General features: G+C 41.3%; 1 protein-coding gene and 1 long non-coding RNA gene across 3 annotated transcripts in view; one reads left to right on the forward strand and one right to left on the reverse strand.

Annotated features, from left to right (window-relative positions):
- The first annotated feature begins 624 nt into the window (after positions 1 to 624).
- On the forward strand, positions 625 to 11268 carry LOC307011101. Its single transcript, XR_013800352.1, has 3 exons — positions 625 to 1232; positions 9186 to 11095; positions 11180 to 11268. It is a non-coding gene; the product is annotated as an uncharacterized lncRNA (long non-coding RNA).
- The window catches only part of actr8 (actin related protein 8), a gene marked incomplete at its 3' end in the record, with an annotated part of 24588 nt that continues 13035 nt past the window's right edge, over positions 10545 to 22097 (reverse strand). Inside the window, exons 8-13 of one of the 2 annotated variants that reach the window (XM_079636429.1) lie at positions 21923 to 22076; positions 17820 to 17915; positions 17460 to 17600; positions 12935 to 13193; positions 11946 to 12109; positions 10545 to 11495 (exon numbers count right to left, since the gene is read on the reverse strand). In XM_079636429.1, the coding sequence (XP_079492555.1) occupies positions 11352 to 11495; positions 11946 to 12109; positions 12935 to 13193; positions 17460 to 17600; positions 17820 to 17915; positions 21923 to 22076 (958 nt within the window). The remainder of the gene's footprint in view (positions 11496 to 11945; positions 12110 to 12934; positions 13194 to 17459; positions 17601 to 17819; positions 17916 to 21922; positions 22077 to 22097) is intronic. The other variant, XM_079636430.1, reaches the window with a different exon arrangement.

Consider the following 22097-nt stretch of genomic DNA (forward strand, 5'->3'; position numbering starts at 1 on the left):
ATTTTGACTACAGGCTCTTAGTACTGTACAGTAAGAAAGACATTTCCCTTTCCCGGAAATTAATATTTCTTAGAATTAATAAACAATTAACACTGAGTGTTCACAGGACGAATAGGTGGGTTGATTGTAATATTAACTTTACTACATTAAGATAATTATATTAACTGATCCAAATATTTATAATCAATTATACCAAGTTATTATTGATTATTAATATTTCATAGAGCTAATTTGCTACAACTGAAACTGATGTAGAGAAGAACTCCCGCTGGAGGAACCTTTATTTTTAGTTACACATCAGTGGACAGACCAGCGACTCAAAGGTCAAAGGTCACGGCTGCTAACCTGAACAAACACTGACACAGCTGAACTCCATCCTTGCTCTTTGGGTTCTGCATTCGTTCAGATTTCGACAGACAATTTGATCTGCAGTATTTACTCAGGGTGATAGTTCATCAGTGTTAGATTTGGCCAGTGATGGCATGACCGAATCAATAAAATAAGCAGAAAAAAGTATTTATTATACTCAAAAAATATATACTCTTCCTCAGCATTTCTGTCTTGTTTTCCAGCACTAATCATTCATAAATCAAGATACATTTACTGGAGAAGCAAAATGACAGAAAATATTAAGACAATAATACATTTTATTTAAAAGGCGCCTTTCTGACACTCAAGGTCACCGTACAGGCATACATAAAAGTTAATACAATAAACAAATAATAGAGAGATTAAAATCAATTTAAAATCAAGTAGAATTACAGATGAATGGGTGCTACAACGAATAGGCTTGTTTAAACAAAGATTTTGAGTCCAGTTTTGAAATGAGGGAAAGAATCCATGTTTTTGAGATGAAGTGGAAGGGAATTCCAAAGGCGGGGAGCAGAGCGGCTGAATGCTCTGAGACGGGCAGGTGGGACAGACAGGTGTAATGTGGAGGAGGATCTGAGAAAACCAGATGGAGTGGAGACATGTAGGAGATCAGATAAATACGGGGGAGAGAGGTTGTGGATGGCTTTGAATGTCAGCAAGAGGACCTTGAACTGGATACGGAACTGAATAGGGAGCCAGTGAAGCTGCTGGAGTGGCAGCGGTGTGGGGGGTGAGGGAGGGGCGAAGACGATTAATGTTACGGAAGTGGAAGTAGGCTGACCGGGTGATGTTATTGATGTGTGGTTGAAATGATAGTGTGCTGTCAAGGATGACACCCAGACTCTTAACCTGAGGGGAAGGTGTCAAGTCAAGTCAAGTCAAGAATATTTGTATAGCGCTTTTCACAATACAGATTGTATCAAAGCAGCTTCACAGTATTAAATTAAAATAATAATAAAACGTCCATGTTTGGTAATGCTAATCAATAGTAATATTGATTGATTCATTAAATTGAATATCCCCAACTGAGCAAGCCAAAGGCAACAGTGGCAAGGAAACGAAAAACTCCATCAGGTGACCTAATGGTGACCTAAAACTCCATCAGGTGACCTAATGGAGAAAAAAAAACCTTGGGAGAACCCAGGCTCAGTCGGGGGCCAGTTCTCCTCTGGCGGTTATGAACTAGAGGCCGGATTTAACTGTAAGATTAAAACATTTATATGAATGCCTGGTTAAAGAGATGCGTCTTTAATCTAGTTTTGAACTGGGAGAGCGACTCTGAGCAACGAACAGTATCAGGAAGGCTATTCCAGAGTTTTGGAGCTAAATGTGAGAATGCTCTCCCTCCTTTGGTGGACTTAGATATCCTAGGTATAACCAAAAGCCTCGAATTTAGCGATCTTAAAGAGCGCGATGGATTATAGGGCGATAGAAGATCCGTTAAATAAACTGGAGCTAAGCCATTTAGGGCTTTATAAGTCAGTAACAATACCTTATAATTAATACGGAACTTTATAGGTAACCAATGTAGTGATGATAAGATAGGTGTTATATGATCATATTTTCTTGATCTGGTAAGAACTCTAGCGGCTGCATTTTGGACTAACTGTAGCTTGTTTATTGAGGATGCAGGACAACCAGCTAATAGAGCATTACAGTAATCTAGTCTCGAGGTCATGAATGCATGAACTAACTTTTCTGCATCAGAAACTGATAGCATATTACGTAGCTTAGCAATGTTTCTAAGGTGGAAAAATGCCGTTTTTGTAACATATGAAATATGATTTTTAAAAGACAGGTCGCAGTCTAGTATGACACCCAGGTCTTTTACTGTAGAGGATAAAGTAGCAGGACATCCTACTATGTTAAAGTTGTATTGTGAGAGGTTTTGTGGGCGGTTTTTTGAACCGATGAGTAGTACCTCCGTCTAGAGGTCTTCACGGGTCCAAAAATTCTTACCCGAACCGGAAGGGACCCGTAATTTGCTACACCGAACCGACCCGGACCCGACTATTATTTCAAAAGCTGGACCCGGACCCGTGCAGACCCGATAATTTTTTTGTAAGCTGGACCCGAAACTGCCGGGAAGACACAGACCCGACTGGACCCGATTGTCACATTTTCCACCTTAAACTGCTATTACAAGTCAATAAACCTGTTGCGAAAAATTACAACTTTTTGTCTTACCTAATTTAAGGAGCCGTAGCAGCGTAAAGTTAGTAGTCTCTCCATCCTTTCCTTGTAACGTTACGTTACCTGACTGGCTGTGATGCATTACAATCCTTCGGCTCCGACAAGAAAGTTATCCATGTTATTCCTCTCGTTATTCCACCAAGTCCAAGCTTAATCCTTGTTATTTCAGCTTCAAAAGTCCACATGATGTCACGGACTCACGGTGACGGATGACAAATTAAACGAGTTAGCTGCTAACTCGCACAATAACTTTTGGCTGTTTGCCTTTTTGAACTATAATAACGATTGCTCGTTCAGTGCCATGGCCGCTGCGCTGACGTTATTTATCATCTCCGTGCTCTCTGCTCTGCATCATCGAGTCTGAATCTGACCACTAAAACTTTAAGATTGAACAAAACGATTAATTGACATTGTAAAATCTAAAGTGCGGTTTGGCTGTCCCTCACTGAAGCTCTGCTTCTGGTAACTGGTTGCCATAGAAACATGACACGCGCTTGACTGCAAATGCGCGCTAGCTGGATGGATCAACCTAAAATATGCTTTTTAACGCAATTTATTGTAAGAAAAAATGATGTGGACGTCGAAGATCTCAAAAATGAAGTTTATTACAGCAAAGTAGTGGCAAGGTACACAAAAGCACCTTGGGTTCACCGGCGTCAGAATGAACCCAGATCATCCAAATCTCAAACCTTTTATCCTAATACAGTTTTCAACTCTTAATGTAAATTAAGTTGCTCTTATTGTGACAGCTGTGGTCTGTATGTTAATGAAGTTGAGACACCCCCTTGTCTGAGAAGATTCTCTGTGTCCCATTCCCATTCTACAATTGACTACCATTTGTTCAGGATATGATCAACCCAAATGGTCAACTCTTAATGTAAATGAAATCAGAACAGCAAAAGGTTTAGGTGATACAATCTATCTGAAGTGATCACATCTTTGATCTTCTGTTAGAACGGTCAAATGCTTAAGGTGACAAGCTATTTGAAGTCCCTGTAATCAAAATGGTGGTTGGTTGCCCTCTGTGAAGCTATTTATTTACATATTACTGAGATTGGATGTAATTGTCTCTATATGATAATTAAGCTCTTTTAGGTGAAGGAACATTCTGATATAAATGTATATATTGGAGTGGAAGTTGGATCGGGGCAGACTATAATTTCTTACAGACCCCCCTGTGATGCTCTTGGCCCAAAAGAAGCATCAAAACCACTCCCTTTTCATAGATAACACCTCCCTTTCCTGGTGGGCAGGTGCCTCAGTGGCGGCGTAGCCCTGGCTTAGGTTGTTCCCTTATGGCCATCGGAGAATCTTACCCGTCTTTGGGATCTACGCCTCCTGCACACCGAGTTATGGCTCTACTTCACTTGAGCAAAATTATCATAGTTTGTGATAATGAAATTTACTTTTTTTTTTTTTTTTCTTTTTTTTTTTTACCGAGGTAACCAAGAACCATTATATCCACTTGGAACATTCAATATTGATCATGGAATTATCTATAATCTAACAATAATCTAATGTTTAAACAGAATACATAACATAATGCATTGGCAAATAATAAGAAAGATACATACACATACAGCCGTTTTAACGGTTACATTCCAAATTAAACCAGAATAGGCCACATCTCCATCATGCATTTGTTTAGCAAAAATCTTGTCTTTCTTCAAGGCCTTGTTGGGCTCTCACAATGTCAAATGTTCAGTGGTGTTCTCATCAGTGATGTTAGCATATTGTTTAGTTTTGATAACTCAAATAATCAACAATCAATAGACAATAGTGTGTGTGTGTGTGTGTGTGTGTGTGTGTGTGTGTGTGTGTGTGTGTAATTTTGTGTCCGTGTGTGTGTGTGTGTCATTTTGTGTCCATTTTTATCAGTGTGGACATCCTTTATCCACTTGTTTTCCCTCTATGTGGAGAAACTGCTGTCCGTAGTCTCTGAAACGGTTTGTTTCTGAAATCTCCTCTTGTTTCACTTCCCATTGTCCATTTTTTCTTTTTTTTTCTTTTTCTTTTTCTTTTTTTTTTCTTCTTTTTTTTCTTTTTCTTTTTTTTCTTCTTTTTTTTCTTTTTCTTTTCTTGGACCATTCTTCTAGAAGAAGCAGTCACTGTTCAAGTATGTGCCTCTTCATCAGTTCATTCCATCCTAACTTTTAGGCCTGGAGTTCTGGATCTTGCAGGTCTGGATATCTCTATTCTTTTCTTTTTCTTGAGAAAATCCCCTGGCTCCACTTCCTTCTCGTCCTTCAAACGACCAGATCACCTTTCTCCAGGAGGTTACACATTTCAGACAAACATCTTGATGCTTATATCTGAAACTATAATCAAAAGAAGAGGTTGCCCCCCTTTCCCCCACAAGCATCTTTTCACATTCAAACATCAAAATCACAGAAGTTTCATCTCGAAACATCAAACATCAGTAATGTCTCAAAAAAATAATTTCAAAATTAATGTCATTTAAACAATTATTATGAATTTCAACTACATATCAACGCTAATAAAACATGCTTCATAAGGAATCACCCCCTTTTTGATAGTAAACCATTTTCTAAAATATGTTACTATCATAAAAACTCATTCTAATTTGCATCAGCATGTGCTTGTGACTGAGTCATGTTGCTCGTGCAGTGATAGATTTGACAAGTTGTGAATTAATTCTTCATTATTTCCTTTCAACAGTGCTAACTGGGTTTCTAAATTGCCTATTTTCTCAAGCAAACCACGATAGCCCACTCATATGGTTTATCAACAATATTTTCTATTCCATCAAACAATCCCTGAGAACCGTGTTTAGCGATGTATTTAACAATAATTTCTTCCATTTAAAAGTTATATCTGGCTTTACAATAACTTGTGTATTCACAACGTCTGATTTAAATGACTGCGTTATCTAGATGCTTTTAGATATTCGTTAGTCAATTTATTCCCAGATTGTATGCAAATGAACACAACCAGCACACTGAGCGAACCTTCTAAACCTAATCAAAGTCACAGTCCTTAGGACCTTAAATTTTACACAAAATCGTTTTGGGAAAAAAAATAAAAATTAAAAACAACACTGTCACAGTACGTCGGACACAACCGCATTACGTCGGGTTCTTGTGTTTTTTTTCATTTATTTATTTATTTTCCTTAAAACAGCTTGATAAATCCCAGTACTTCGACCATAAACAAATTATATCAAAAAACTAACACTGTCACAGTACGTCGGACATAACCACACTACGTCGGGTTTTTATGTTATTTTCTTAAAACAGTCTGCTTATCATTACTTCTGGCATAAACAATATAAAAAATTAACACTGTCACAGTACGTCGGACAACCACACTACGTCGGGTTTTTATGTTATTTTCTTAAAACAGTCTGCTCATCAGTACTTCGGCCATAAACAATATAAAAAATTAACACTGTCACAGTACGTCGGACAACCACACTACGTCGGGTTTTTATGTTATTTTTTTAAACAGTATTGCTTATCAGTACTTCGGGTTCAAACAATATTTATAAATTTTAAAACAATGCCACAGTACGTCGGGCAAAACCACACTGCTTCGGGTTCTTTGTTTTAAACTTCACAAAGTCACGGCACATCAGACTCAGTAGTCTAGCCTATGCTATAACACACAATTGTGAAATAATTCTGTGACCACACTGCGTCGGGTCTATTCAATTACTTTAGAATTTCCTCAGAATCATTACAACAATCAGTTTCAAGTACGTTAGAAACCTACACATTTGTTTCAGTTACTTTAGAAACAACCAATCTAATATAACTCTGCCACCACACTACTTCGGGTTATTCAGTTACTTTAGAATCTTAACAGAATTATAAGAGACCAACACCAAGTTTCAGTTACTTTAGAAACTTTACACTTAAGCACTTTGTTTCAATTACTTTAGAAACAACAATTCCAATACAAGTCTGCCACCACACTGCTTCGGGCTTATTCAGTTACGTTAGAATCTTAAACAAAATTGTACGGAATAGGCTTAAAACTCCTCCTGCTAATACTGAATAAACCAAATTCGATCTCTTCTGTCCTTAATTTTTCTTTTCTAGATTCTTTTAAAACGAGGAATTCCTTGACAAAAACAGCATAAATGAAAGAAAACAGCTTTTTCTTACCTTTTCTCTTCTTTGTTGGAAATCCGTCGACTGGGCTGGCTCGCCAATGTAAGAAAAAATGATGTGGACGTCGAAGATCTCAAAAATGAAGTTTATTACAGCAAAGTAGTGGCAAGGTACACAAAAGCACCTTGGGTTCACCGGCGTCAGAATGAACCCAGATCATCCAAATCTCAAACCTTTTATCCTAATACAGTTTTCAACTCTTAATGTAAATTAAGTTGCTCTTATTGTGACAGCTGTGGTCTGTATGTTAATGAAGTTGAGACACCCCCTTGTCTGAGAAGATTCTCTGTGTCCCATTCCCATTCTACAATTGACTACCATTTGTTCAGGATATGATCAACCCAAATGGTCAACTCTTAATGTAAATGAAATCAGAACAGCAAAAGGTTTAGGTGATACAATCTATCTGAAGTGATCACATCTTTGATCTTCTGTTAGAACGGTCAAATGCTTAAGGTGACAAGCTATTTGAAGTCCCTGTAATCAAAATGGTGGTTGGTTGCCCTCTGTGAAGCTATTTATTTACATATTACTGAGATTGGATGTAATTGTCTCTATATGATAATTAAGCTCTTTTAGGTGAAGGAACATTCTGATATAAATGTATATATTGGAGTGGAAGTTGGATCGGGGCAGACTATAATTTCTTACATTATTTTGAGTGTCAAAGTAAACATTCATGTGACAGTTCACCTCAGATTATGTTACTGATTTAAAATATAGTAAATATGAGTGTGACAAGACGCATTTTTGAGATTTGATGACTCGCACGGGTATTACACACAATGTTAAACAGACCCGGGACCCGAAGTAATAGATTCGACCCGACCCGGACCCGGCTGATCATTTAAAATATAGACCCGAACCCGTACGGGTCCCGGGTCGGGTCCCGGGTCAACGGGTCAACGGGTTCACCTGAAGACCTCTACCTCCGTCTTGTCTGGATTTAATAGAAGAAAATTACGCGTCATCCAATCTTTTATATCTTTAACACACTCTGTCAATTTTGATAATTTAGCGTTTTCATCCGGCCGTGATGAAATATATAATTGAGTGTCATCAGCATAACAATGGAAACTAATTCCATGTTTCCTTATAATATTTCCAAGTGGCAGCATATATATTGAGAATAATAGAGGGCCTAGCACAGATCCCTGCGGCACTCCATAGTTTACTGAAGTTATGATCGATTTTTTTCCATTTAAATAGACAAAATGGTAGCGGTCAGATAAGTATGATCTAAACCAGCTTAATGCTTGTCCTTGAACGCCAGTATAATTTTGTAGTCGATCTAAGAGTATTGTGTGATCTATAGTATCGAACGCAGCACTAAGATCAAGTAAAACTAGTATTGAGATACAGCCTTGGTCCGAAGCTAAAAGTAAATCATTAATGATTTTAACGAGCGCAGTTTCTGTGCTATGGTGCGGCCTGAATCCAGACTGAAACTTTTCATAGATGTCATTTTCTTGCAAAAAAGAGCACAGTTGAGCGGACACAACTTTTTCTAATATTTTAGACATAAATGGAAGATTTGAAATGGGTCTGTAATTTGCTAGGTTATTTGGATCTAATTGTGGTTTCTTAATAAGAGGTTTTATAACTGCCAGCTTGAATGTTTTTGGAACATGTCCTAAAGATAGAGACGAGTTAATAATATTGAGTAGAGGCTCTTCCACTACAGGTAACACTTCTTTCAGTAGTTTAGTGGGTATTGGATCTAATAAACATGTTGTTGGTTTAGATGCAGTGATAAGTTTATTTAGCTCTTTTTGTTCTATAGTTGTAAAGCGCTGTAATTGTTCTTGCGGGGTGATAATTGAGGCTGATTTATAAGGCGCGATTGAAGATTGAGTGTTTACAATTGTGGTTCTGATGCTTTCTATTTTCTCAGTGAAGAAGTTCATGAAATCATTACTGCTAAACTGTAACGGGATATTTTGGTCAGGTGACGTTTGTTTATTTATTAGTCTAGCCACGGTGGTAAATAAAAATCTTGGATTATTTTGGTTGTTTTCTATTAGTTTGCGGAGATGCTCAGCCCTTGCCGCTTTTAGGGCCTTTTTATAACGTGACATACTGTCTTTCCACGCAATTCTAAAGACCTCTAAATTAGTTTGTTTCCATTTGCGCTCTAAGTTACGGGTTTCTCTCTTTAGAACATGCGTAGTATTGTTGTACCATGGTGCTTTACTTTTCTCTCTGACCTTTTTTAATCTAATGGGTGCAACAATATCCAATGTTCTAGAGAGAATGGTGCTCATAGTGCTAGTTACTTCCTCTAATTCGTCTGTTTGTTTGGGTTCAGGCAGTAACTGAGACAAATCAGATAAGCAATTTGAGAAATTATCTATGGTGGATGGAAGGATTGTTCTGCCTGGTCGGTAACGCGGCGCAGTATGACATAGTACTGTAGTCCGTAATATACAAGTTACCAGGAAGTGGTCACTGACACCATCACTTTGTGGAATGATATCTGTGACGGAGGTGTGACGGAGGAATTATCAATTTTGATGGAGAAACTGTTAGTTTTGGCACCAATGAGGAGAACCTCGGTTTTATCACTATTAAGTTTAAGGAAGTTGAGGGTAAGCCAGGATTTTATTTCTGCAATGCAATCAGTGAGGGTAGTGAGTGGAAGAGTGGATGTGGGCTTTGTGGTGAGGTAGAGCTGGATGTCATCCGCGTAGCAGTGAAAATTAACATTGAATTTACTGAGAATATTTCCAAGGGGAAGAAGGTAGATAATAAAAAGAAGGGGCCCCAGGACAGAGCCCTGGGGCACACCTGTAGTGACGGGAGAGGAAGTGGATTTGAATGACTTAAGCTGAATGAACTGAGTGCGGCCAGAGAGGTAGGATGTGAGCCAGTTTAGTGAAGTGTGGGTAATACCAATGGATGACAATCTTTTTGAGGAGGGTGGTATGACAAATGGTGTCAAAGGCCGCACTCAGGTCAAGGAGGATGAGGACGGTGAGTAGTCCAGAGTCAGCTGCCATGAGAAGGTCATTGGTGATTTTTATCAGTGCTGTTTCTGTGCTGTGGAGTGGGCGGAAACCAGACTGGAACTGTTCATAGAGATTGTTGTGAGAAAGGTGAGAATGTATTTGAGTGGTGACTACTTTTTCAAGAATTTTGGAAATGTAGGGTAAGTTGGATATAGGACGGAAGTTGTTGAAAATGGAAGGGTCAGCACCAGGCTTTTTCAGGATAGGTGTAATGACAGCAGTTTTTAAGGATGTGGGGACAGTTCCAGTGGTGAGAGGAGGGAATGATGGCAGAGATGACAGGGAGCAGAGAAGGGAGGCAGGATTTGACCAGATGTGTAGGAGAGGGTCTAGTTGACATGTGGACGATTTGGACTTCTGGATGAGTTCGGTGAGTTCTGAGAGAGAGGGCAGGTGAAAAGAAGAGAGTGTGTATGGGTGGACGGGGGTCAGAAAAGCTGTGGAGATGGTGTGGAGTGTAGTCAAGGTGTTGGTGAATATTGTACATTTGAGCAGTAAACTACTTTACGTAAACTAGTAACCTACTCTACTCTACTTTAAGTAAACTTTTAGCAGTAAAGAATGACATTTAGAATGACAAAGAGTTTAATGAAAACGAGAACAAATATCTGCCAATGGGGTCAGAAAGATAAACTTAATACCGGTACTTAGAAAGAAATTAAGTTTTTTGGTTATTTCATAATGTAATCAATTTATCATAAAATATCATTATGCAACAATGTTATTACATGATACTCAATATTTATATTCCATTATAAATATTTAACTTATTCGATGATGTAGTGCTTTACTACACTACGAGTTGTCATAGTAAGTAATAATTAAGCAAACATTATTACACTGTTCACAACTTTATTGGGTTTTGTTGAGAAAATGATCACATTATGAAAAGTACATTTGACATGACATTTTATGCAATTATTACATAATGAGACTCTACAAAAGCTGTTCAGTTCCAGAACTGTTGGAGGAAATGTAAATAGTAACTTATTTGAAATATAAAGAAGCACTTTTTAATAAGTATCTTTTAAATAAACATGGCTTTAGTAAGAAGCAGTGGACACAGGGAACAGTTCTGACCGCTGACATTAGGCAGAATACAAAATACTTACTTTCTATGAAAAACTCCCACTGGAATATGAAATAGTTTTATGTTCGACAGGCCTGTTGTTGTCCTGGTGTGTAATAAGCAGTGATCCGCTACCCAGAGTCCTCAGCAGGAGGGCGGCTCACCCAGAGTCCTCAGCAGGAGGGCGGCTCACCCAGAGTCCTCAGCAGGAGGGCGGCTCACCCAGAGTCCTCAGCAGTGATCCGCTACCCAGAGTCCTCAGCAGTGATCCGCTACCCAGAGTCCTCAGCAGGAGGGCGGCTCACCCAGAGTCCTCAGCAGTGATCCGCTACCCAGAGTCCTCAGCAGTGATCCGCTACCCAGAGTCCTCAGCAGGAGGGCGGCTCACCCAGAGTCCTCAGCAGGAGATCCGCTACCCAGAGTCCTCAGCAGTGATCCGCTACCCAGAGTCCTCAGCAGTGATCCGCTACCCAGAGTGCTCAGCAGTGATCCGCTACCCAGAGTGCTCAGCAGTGATCCGCTACCCAGAGTCCTCAGCAGTGATCCGCTACCCAGAGTCCTCAGCAGGAGGGCGGCTCACCAGACGAAGGCGGCTCGCTCGCGGAGCATCCGCACACCGAAGCGCTGCCACTCGCGCTGGTGGATCCACAGCTCCTGTGTGGTGTCCAGACACGCCAGCACCGACCCACCCTTCCACGCAGTCACGCGCGCATCAGTGTCCTGCGGAGAGCCACAGCGCAGGGCATTATGGGTAGGGTTCGCATCCGGACATTAAAAACTACAGGCCCCAAAAATGCCATCCGGCTCGTGTGAGGGACGCCCATCCTCACTCACAATCCTTCACAAACACACAATTTACTCACTGAAAAGTGAATGTTAGTGTTGTGCAAAAAACTCCAGACTTCGGTACCAAGTCGATACTGAAATTTAAATAATGTGACGGTTTGAGCGGAATCATAAACGCCTCTGATTGGCCGTTGTGTTCACACACTCATTGTCTGTGATTGGCTACAATGATCAGCGCTTCAAAAACATGTAAATATTATTCAGTGACGCTCTCCTGCGAGCGCTTACACACACACACACACACACACACACACACACACCTTGGGCCGTGTGATGACCTCCACGTTCTCCACCCCACACACACACACACACACTTACACACACCTTGGGCCGTGTGATGACCTCCACGTTCTCCACCAGACAGCGGAAGGATGGCGGCATCTTGTTGAGGATTCGCTGCTGCAGAAACTCCTGCGCTCCGGGAAACATCAGGCCGCCGCCCACCACCAGAACACAGCTGTACATCTTACGCTTCGTCTCGTCCGAGCCTGAACACACACACACACACACACACACACACACACACAATATTAAACCAGAACACAGCTGTACATCTTACGCTTCGTCTCGTCCGAGCCTGAACACACACACAATATTAAACCAGAACACAGCTGTACATCACACACACATACACACACACACACACACTATAAAACCAGAACACAGCTGTACATCTTACGCTTCGTCTCGTCCGAGCCTGAACACACACACACACACACACAATATTAAACCAGAACACAGCTGTACATCTTACGCTTTGTCTCGTCCGAGCCTGAACACACACACACACACACACACACACACACACACACACACACAATATTAAACCAGAACACAGCTGTACATCACACACACATACACACACACACACTATAAAAGTAGAACACAGCTGTACATCTTACGCTGTATAAAAACACAACAATATAATTAATATAATATAATATTATGTTTGAAATCAGATAATTCCATCTATAGATGTAATCTAAAGATATCCATCATAAAAGTGCATCTGTCCATAGATAAACTTTTATGGACTTCAAAACAGAAACGGCAATTCACTGCCATTATAAAGCTTGGAAGAGCAGGATAGTGTTTAATATAACTCAGATTGTGTTCTTCTGACAGGAGAATGTCATACACACGGATGGCTTCAGGGGGAGTAAATCATGGGCTAATCTTTAAATCTCGGGAGAACTGTCCCGTTAACCACAGCGAATCCAAAAATCAGTTTGAAACCTGTCTTGGTGTGAACAGGCTTGAGTTATGTGTTTGAGAGCTTCACGTGTGCTGGTCCACCGTGCTGAGAGCCTCACCGCAGGAGTCGATGCTGTGTAAGATGGCCTTGTCCATGCCGAGGGCTTTTCCCTCGAACTGCGAGATGGCGGAGCTCCGGGACACCAGCGCTGACGACTCCTCGGCTTCGGCTCCGGGGACCAGGCCCTCGGCTTGAGCCTGGCTGAGCTCCAGATCCTGAGCCAGACTCCCCTTCTCCAGCGGGTCGCCCATGCTGGACTCGCCCTCCCCCCCGCCGGGCTTCGGGAACGCTCTGCGGTCCGCTGTGGCTCTGGAGGACTGACACACACACACACACACAGTCATTCCTCACCCGGTTTCAGTCTGTCATGTAAGAGATAATGCACATCCAGCCCGTTGCTATCTCAGAATAAACCCCTTCAGGTGTGTGTGTGTGTGTGTGTGTGTGTGTGTTCAGGCTCGGATGAGACGAAGCGTAAGATGTACAGCTGTGTTCTGGTTTTATAGTGTGTGTGTGTGTGTGTGTGTGATCTCAGAATAAACCCGACAGTGTGATCAGGATCAGGTCTTGCATCAGCCTGAAGGGGTTTATTCTGAGATCACACACACACACACACACACACACACACACACACACACACACACACACACACACACACACACACACACACACACACACACACACACACACACACACACACACACACACACACACACACACGGCTGTATGTACATTATCACACTTATTAAACGGATAATTGCCACAAGTAGATAATTAGTCCTGAGTCTCTCGTAGAGAAGAGGCGGCAAACTCGATTCTGCCACATCAGCTTTCGTCTATCCTCACAAGAGCCAACTATAAAACTGAAGTCAGCATGAAACTGAAGTTGAGCTTTTCTTCTCTATTGGACTAGTGATGTCATGATTAAGCAGGTCATGCGTGCGCTGCTCAACCGCGCAACACAGCGAGTGTGTTTTGTTTGGGACCATTTTACACCATCATTATGACTGTAAGTGTGTGTGTTCATTCAAGCCTTTGTGTTATGCAAATGTAAGTTGTAATATTGTGTTTATTTTGTGTATGCCGATCTATATCTCAAACGGCACTGCACGACTAATCATGAGTATTGGCAGGACTGTCATATTACACAACATTATAAAGAGAACAATATTGTAATAAAACATTGTGCATTATTAGTTTAGTTGCTCCAGGACGAGCGCGTCCACAACATGATCATTCTGAATGAGTGGCACGTAACTCAGTTCAAGTTCACTTGTGCATTCGCGTCATTTTGTGCAGAAATATTTAGTAATATTATGTTTATTAGGGGCCAAGCACTGAAGGTGCGGGCACCTATTGTATCTGTTCCCGTTCTTATTCTTCTTCTTCCGACTGGGCGTCTATGGCAGCCCATAGAAGCGTATGCGGGAAAGTTGTTTTGGTTTGACATTCTGATAGAGGACAGTCCCAACATCAAATACACCAATTTTGGTGTTTCTAACTCATTCCCTCTAGCGCCACCACCTGTCCAAAGTTTCAGAAATTGTATGCTAATAACTTTTGAATCGTAAGGCGTATCAACAAAATTCTTTTTTCCTCTGATTCCTGAGCTCATGCCGATTCGATTGCACTCTATGACGTCATTTTCCGTCAAAAAAATATGTCCGCCATATTGAATTGTCCAAAAAAACTACTTTTGCGAACTCGTCCTAGACGGTTTGTCCGATTCTCACCAAAATTGCACCAGATCATCTTCAGGCAGTGCCGACAAAAAGTTATGGAATTCAAGTTGATTCGCTTAACCGTTTTTGATAAACGCACAAACAAATTGTACGTAGCACTTGCGAAAATAGACGTAAGGCTGTATCTCCGCAACGCTTTATCGTATTCAGACCAAACTTGGTACATGTCATCACAAGCATGACCTGAAGCTGCATGCTGCGTTTCGGCGCAGCGCCACCTACTGGTCCGGAGATATAAAAAATTGCTATTTTGGCTTATAACTTCTGAACGGTTTGTCCAAGAATCCTAAACGTGGTCTCGTTAGATTCAGGGCTTCATGCCGAGTCGACTGATATCCAATTTTTCCAGATCGGCCATTTTGTCTGTCGGCCATTTTGAATTATGTGCTAAAATGCTGTATTTTTTGAACGCATAAACTAATTTTTACGAAACTCGGTACGGGTCATCAGTACAATGCCCTGAAGGAGCCTGAGAAGTTTCGAAACAGCGCCACCTAGTGGATATTTTTTTTTTTCAAATGCTCATAACTTTGGGTGTGGTCAACTTATTCTCACGGGAGGCATCTCCTTAGACTCCTGAATCGTTGCCGAGTCCAACGATACCAGACTTGCCAGGTTTCGGCATGTGGTTTGTGCAGCGTTGTAATTTAGCGCTTAAAAAACATTTGGCGATATCTTCGAAACCGCTAGTCCGATCGAGACGAAACCACCGTCAGAAGTTTGGAAACATAGGTCGATAGCTAAATGACAATGCCCAAATCTCAAAATATTGATCGTAAGGGGTAGTAAAATTCAATCAAAGTCACGTGTCAGTCGTTTTTGACGCGTTTTTTCACATAAATGTCTATAACGTTGAATCTAATTGAGATATTTTCACCAAAATTCACACACAGATGCATGGGCTCAGTCTGAGGACACACAAAAAAAACTGTGGGATTGAGCCTCTTGGTGGCGCTAAAACTAAACAAAACATGAAATTCCCATTGACTTCAATGCAGTTTAGTGATGTAAAATGCTATACTTAACGAATGCATTGCTGTAACATTATGAAACTCAGTATGTGCCATCAACACCATGTCCTGAAAGTACTCAACAGATTTAAAGACAGCGCCACCTTTTGGTCAAAAGTTGTAACAAATTTTCACGAAATGCTAATAACTTTTGAATAAATTTGCCTATAGTAATGACACTGATCTCAATAGATTCCTTGGGTTATGCTGAAAACATAGATACAAATTTTGCCATAGTCAGCCAAACTTCCTGTCCGCCATCTTTATTTTCTTTTAAAACCTACTTTTTCGAACTCCTCCTAGACCGAAGGTCCGATTTTCACCAAAATCGGATCGTGTCATCTCCAGACCGTGCCGAGTAAAAGTTATGGATTTCGTGTTGATAGACGAAACCGTTTTTATATACCGCAGCGGCAAAGTTGGGGCATGATGCCAAAATGACTATTCAGGCTTTATATCTGCAATGCCTTGACATATTGACACCAAACTTTGTATGTGTCATTGTCACTTCACTCTGATCACATCACATCAGTTTCGTAACTGCGCCACCTATTGGTCGAAAGTGATAATCATATTTTTAGTTATTGTATGTGATTTTTCAACCATTTTGCCAAAATTCATCTTCAAATGTCTTTAATTGCTCCTTGCTGCAGTTTGTCTCACACTTTCAGCCATGTAGGCATATCTCGTCGTCTGCTTTTGCGCTTGGCCCCGTAATGGCTGCTTGCAGCTATATTTTTGAATATATCTGATGAATCTCATATAGGATGCGTTTCTTTGAGTTCAATAACGCGCTAGCAAACTAAGTGCTCCAGTTTAACGGTATATTCATTCAGCGCGCGCGGCTCAAGCAGAAATACACGACTAATAATAACGATGAATAATTTGGGACTGACTTATTACACAACATGAGAACACTATTGTGTTAAATGGTTGTGATGCATTGGGTTTAGTTGCCGTGTTCAGTGTGTTCAGAGAGAGCACGTCCAGTCACACACTCTGCATCTGAGGCGGCGCTGGTGACGCTTAGTCATTATATTTAATTATTATATAGTTCATTTAATTAAATGATCAATCACATCGAAACATTTTACAATCCTACTGGCCCTTTATTTAGATTAAAAACCATTCTCATTCATTTGGTGAGGAACAGCGCGTGTTGAGCAGGATTAGCCGACCCGTCACGCTGTTGGCCGTCATGGCAGACGCATGTGCAGTGTTAAGGCTAACGATTAATTGATCGTTAATTTAAACGACGACCGATCATGGGAATTTGTGAAAATTGACATCCCTAATTGTGACGTATTGGAATAAACACTGCAATATTCCCTCTGTGATCGGCACATGTGACCTACACTCTCTAAACTCGACACCGACACGGACTGCACGTTCCCTCGCCGGCAGGAACAGCGCAACGGAACGACATGTTGTGAAAGTATTGTTGTTTTAAACACAAAGGCATAGTTCACCCAAATATGACAACGTTTCGAAGAAGAACTAAAGTCTGCGGGTTTGGAACGACATTAGAGTGACCGATGCTGACAGAGTCCTCATCCTGGGGGAACCGTCCCTTTAAATCTCAGATCAGCTGATGTCGTCCGGCACAAGACTAGAGCTTCTCGCACACGAGTCCCAAATCTCCCGCACGCTAAAGCATAAATACGACCTCACGTTGTGTCAATCACGCTCACACACCGCCTGCGAAACTTTCCTCCGTCATACATGTCGGATCGGGTTTGAGTTGGCCAGTTTCCCGACGCGTTTGATAATTCACCGCCACCGAATGACGGACACGAAAACTCAAAGCTCAGGAGTGTTTGCCTGGTCTTGCCTGGTCTTGCTTGCTCTGCGTGTTCAGCAGGAAGTGCTCGTCGTGCGGATCCTCCGAGTCGCCTTGAGAGCGGTGCAGCAGTGATGTCATCTTCTGACCCACAATGCCAAACGCAGCCGGGTAGAACAGCGCCATGGGAGCCTGGAGAGCAGAGCGGCGGTTACACATCAGGTTGTTGTGATGCAGTTATTGACCTGACCCAGTCACCACTGGACGGACTCGAGCGGAACCATGACTGTCTCCGATCAAGGTCTATTATTATCCGGTTTATTTCTGTGAAGCTGCTTTGAAACACTAGAAGTAACGTGGACTGACTGAGACATCATTGAGCTAAAGCATCGGTAACGTCCGGGTCTCTACCTGCAGTTTCTCGTCTCCCAGCCGCAACTGGTACAGCAGCACTGGGGATTCTGGGAAGCGTGTGCGGAACTCGTGATCCTGCAGCCCAGAGATATCCTGCGAGTCAATGACACATCAGATTACACACACGGGGATATACACATTGAACACACACATGTAAACACTTAAACCATGGGGGATATTCCCTTTCATGCAGTGTGTGATCGAGCTGGCTGTGAATGTTGAAGTTCTGCAGAGATTAGTTGTCGTCTCCTAAACTAAAGAAGTGATTCTGAACTGAAACGAGTCATCCGTAATTCAGTCTCACTTCCTGCTGAACCTGTGTAGGTTTGTAACTAATTAGCATAATGCCAGCCTCTGGTGTTGATTGGCTGAACCGTGTCTCTCAAACACTAGTGTATCTGAGACTGGAAGAGTTCGGCTCGTGTTGTTCATGTGAAGACGACGCTGTTTTCTGAGATTGATGCGGTTAAACCCACGCCATCGTTACTGTTCGTATCACTGTGATCAAGAGCTGAGATTCAGATATGATAATGAGCGTTTGCTTTCTGACCAATCACAGCAGAGCAGCTCTCAGAGAGGCGGGGCTTAGGCCCTGTTTACACGAGAACGCTCGCGGGGGAAAACGTAAAAATATTTTATCGGATGTGCCTTTCGTTCACACGGCGACGGCATTTTTGGGGCTTAAAAACTCAAAAAAGTGGAACCCCCCTCCAGAGAGGAGATCTTAAAAACGCTCCACCGCCGCGTTCCCGTCTAAAGGGGAAAAACTAGGGATGTCCCGATCCGTTTTTTTTGCCTCCGAGTCATTTGATTTTGAGTATGTACCGATACCGAGTCCCGATCCGATACTTCTATAATACATAAAAAAAGAATGAAGAAGAGCGAAAAAACTGATCCAGGATGTTCCTCATTTTTTATTTAATTCACATTATTATAACATTCAACAAGTCTGTTAACAAACAGAGCACTTCTGTGAGGTAGCTTGAACAATCAAGTAATAAATAACATAAATTCTTCACTTTTGGTGATGTCAACAAAGTGATTTGTTCGTCATGGTTTGATTCGTCATGCCGCACGCGCTGCTGTTTCTGTGTGGAGTCAAAAGGGTCTAGCTCTGTGCCACCGCATAACTATAGTCAGAGGTGCACATAACTGGTACGCAGGTACGCATGCGCGACAAAAATCAGGAATGCGTAATGCCACTTGTGTTACTACGCGCCTTTGCGTACTGTCGCCAAAATGCAACCTAGGCAGTGTTAATTAAATTTTTTCACAGATGAAAACGAGACGATAACTAAATAAAAACCTTGTTTTAAATGACGACCACTATGACGAATAAAAACTAGACGGAAATGTAAGGGAGGGACGATTGGGGAAGTGATCCAGTCAGAACTGATTTGCGTTTGTGGAAGATGCGCACATTTGAATTGTAACGTGCTGATCTACCGAGTCGGCATGCGCTTCATGCATGTCTCAAATCGTTAAAAAATGTAAACGTCTGGGAGAAAGAGAAGAGCAGACATATGGATAGATCTGAATAAGAGTGACGACGCGAAAGACAGCTTTATTAGGTATGTTTTTCTGTGCGAACACACACACACACGACCCGAAGCGTGCAGCCCCGCACATAGACGCTGCGCGCAAGGACTGAATCGAGCTCTCTTTCGCGTCTGAATGGACAAATACACACAACATTATGTCTAAATGTCCGTTTTGGAGAGTATTCACGTAAACACAGTCGGTTATGTCTTTACAGAACGTACCGTGCATCAGTGCAATTGGATCTGCACACTCTTAAAGTGACAGTGCGTAATAAACCTAATGCCTTCTGTACACTTAATATTGATCAAACAACAAAATAAAAAGAGAAAATTCACTGCTCTTTAATATCTTTAATAAGGATTATTTATATTTAAAGGGCACCTATTATGACATTTAAAATGTTCCTAATGTTGTTTAGGGAGTCCCCAACAACAGTTTTACGGGCATGCAATGTCAAAAAACACTTTTGTTGTCGTATAATATGCATTTATTTTTACCTGATTTGCTCACCGACTCCCAAATGAATCGTTCAACGACTCGTTTTCCAAACCCCTCCTTTGCGCGACGCTAATCTGCGTTGATTGGTCAGATGACCCAGCAGTGTTTACAGAGATAATACTTATTTTTAACACGGAGTACAATGATGCTTTTATCAATTAAATTGTATTATAATAATGATTATAGTCCACTGCTTTGTAGTTTGTAGTAAAAAACGAAAAATAAGATAAAGAATTGAATGTTATGTTAGCGAGGATAGCCCAGAGTTCATATTGTAAAAGCACAATCAGTCTTTGTTTGCGTTAGCCCGATGCATAAACATAACGTTTTTACAAAAAAAAAAAAATGCAGTTACGTTACTACGAGGTATTACTCTATTCTTTAGACAACTCCGAAAACAACGACAAACACTTCACATATCTCAATACAATTGCCATTGAAGACCTAGAAGCTAAACGGTGCTTACACAACAAACAAAATAATTATTAAGCATGCTACATAAAACATAAAAGCAACAATTATGAATAACACTTACAGGTTGTGATACGGAGGAGGAAGCTGATGCAAATACACTTGGAAATGAACCTTCCTTCAATATCAGCCGGCTCGCGAATCCAAGTTTGATTGCATTTAAAAAGCAATCGTCTTCAAAATAGCGCGATCAAAGCACAAGGCTCGGACTATACTTCTGTGGTATAGTTGTATATATGAATTGTAGCCACTTAGTCTTCAAATGCTCCTCCTTGGGCAGATGAAAAAGGTTTGCTTTTGAGCCGCACTTCAGAACACAGCGTCTCATCGCCGTGATGTTTCCCTGCTGGCCTTGGAGCGCAATAAGTGGGCGTATCGTATTCAAATAACTTGACAAGTTGACGTCATCTAGTCAGAGAAAAAGCTTCGGTCTTCTAACGATTCATAAAAATGACTCCGAGTCGACTCTTACTTTTGAAAGACAATAACTTTATATACGGTGCACTTTCATATTTCAAACTTTGCAGGATGTTTTTGTTCACTTAGATCTATGTTACACACTACATGAAAGGTACATTTCAAAATTCCATAATAGGTGCTCTTTAATTTATACAAATACATATATCTGAACAATCAAATAACACTTCAAATAATTTTTTTTCTATCATTTTAAGTCGTTCTTTTCACGCTGATGTAAATTTAAGTGTTCGTTTATTTTTATTTTATAAGTTTGGTTTTAGTTAGTTATTTTATGCTATAAAAATGGAAATGTGACGTCATGATTGACAGCTGTGGCCACGCTACATATGGGGTGAGTACCAAACACCATCTCCTGGTCCTCACCTGAGTAACTCACTGAAAAAGTTATGTGCACCCCTGACTATAGTGTTAAAAAATAATGAGAATATATATAGATATATTATATCCGAGTCCTGATCGGGAGGTAACGTCCGATTCCGATCGAGTCTGAAACCACGTGATCGGATCTGGACATCCCTAGTAAAAACGGTAAAAACGCAAAAGTCTGCTAGACAGTGAAGGCGTCGCGTACGCGTTTACGTCACAGGCATGCGCCAGTACAGGAAAATAACTAAACATTATCAAACTAAAATATAGCATTAATTTCATTGACAAAAAAAATTATAATTCTGAGTGACAGGCGAAGAGCACCGAGGGTTAAAGCAGCGGCTTTACCGTATTAAACATGAGAAACTGTGTCAGCGTCTCTTTCACTGTCAGTGCTTCACATCGCCACCTAGCCGTCTGGAGTGCACACTACATCCAATCTCACACACTTCTGCGTCACCATATGCAGATTCCCCCCATAACGCTCGTCTAAACGCAGAATGAAAAGTGATAACGCAACGCCACTTTTGCGTTTTCTCTTCAGATCGTTTCCGTGTAAACAGCCTTAGAGAGACAGATGCTGGAAGAGTTTCAGAGACTGAGAGGAAGAGCGGACGCTGGAGATCATGAGGACATTAGTGTGTTTGATCATGATGAGTGTGGATCTGTTGTAGGAGGCGCCAGAACAGCGTCAGCAGCCTGTAGAACAGCGAGTAGTTCCTCCAGCTGTGCCGCGAGCTCACCTGGTCCAGATGGCAGAAGGACTCCTTCAGCTGGTGCAGTAACACACAGTCCAGCTTGTTGCTGAGCTGGCACTCTCTGTAGGGAAATCCTGCTCTCTGCATGAGCCAGAAGAAACAGCGCGTCACATCCGAGCCACCGTACGCCAGACACAGCCTGAGAACACACGACACAAGA

This window comes from Phoxinus phoxinus (genome assembly GCF_949152265.1).
Source record: "Phoxinus phoxinus genome assembly, chromosome: 15".
Lineage (NCBI taxonomy): Eukaryota > Metazoa > Chordata > Actinopteri > Cypriniformes > Leuciscidae > Phoxinus > Phoxinus phoxinus.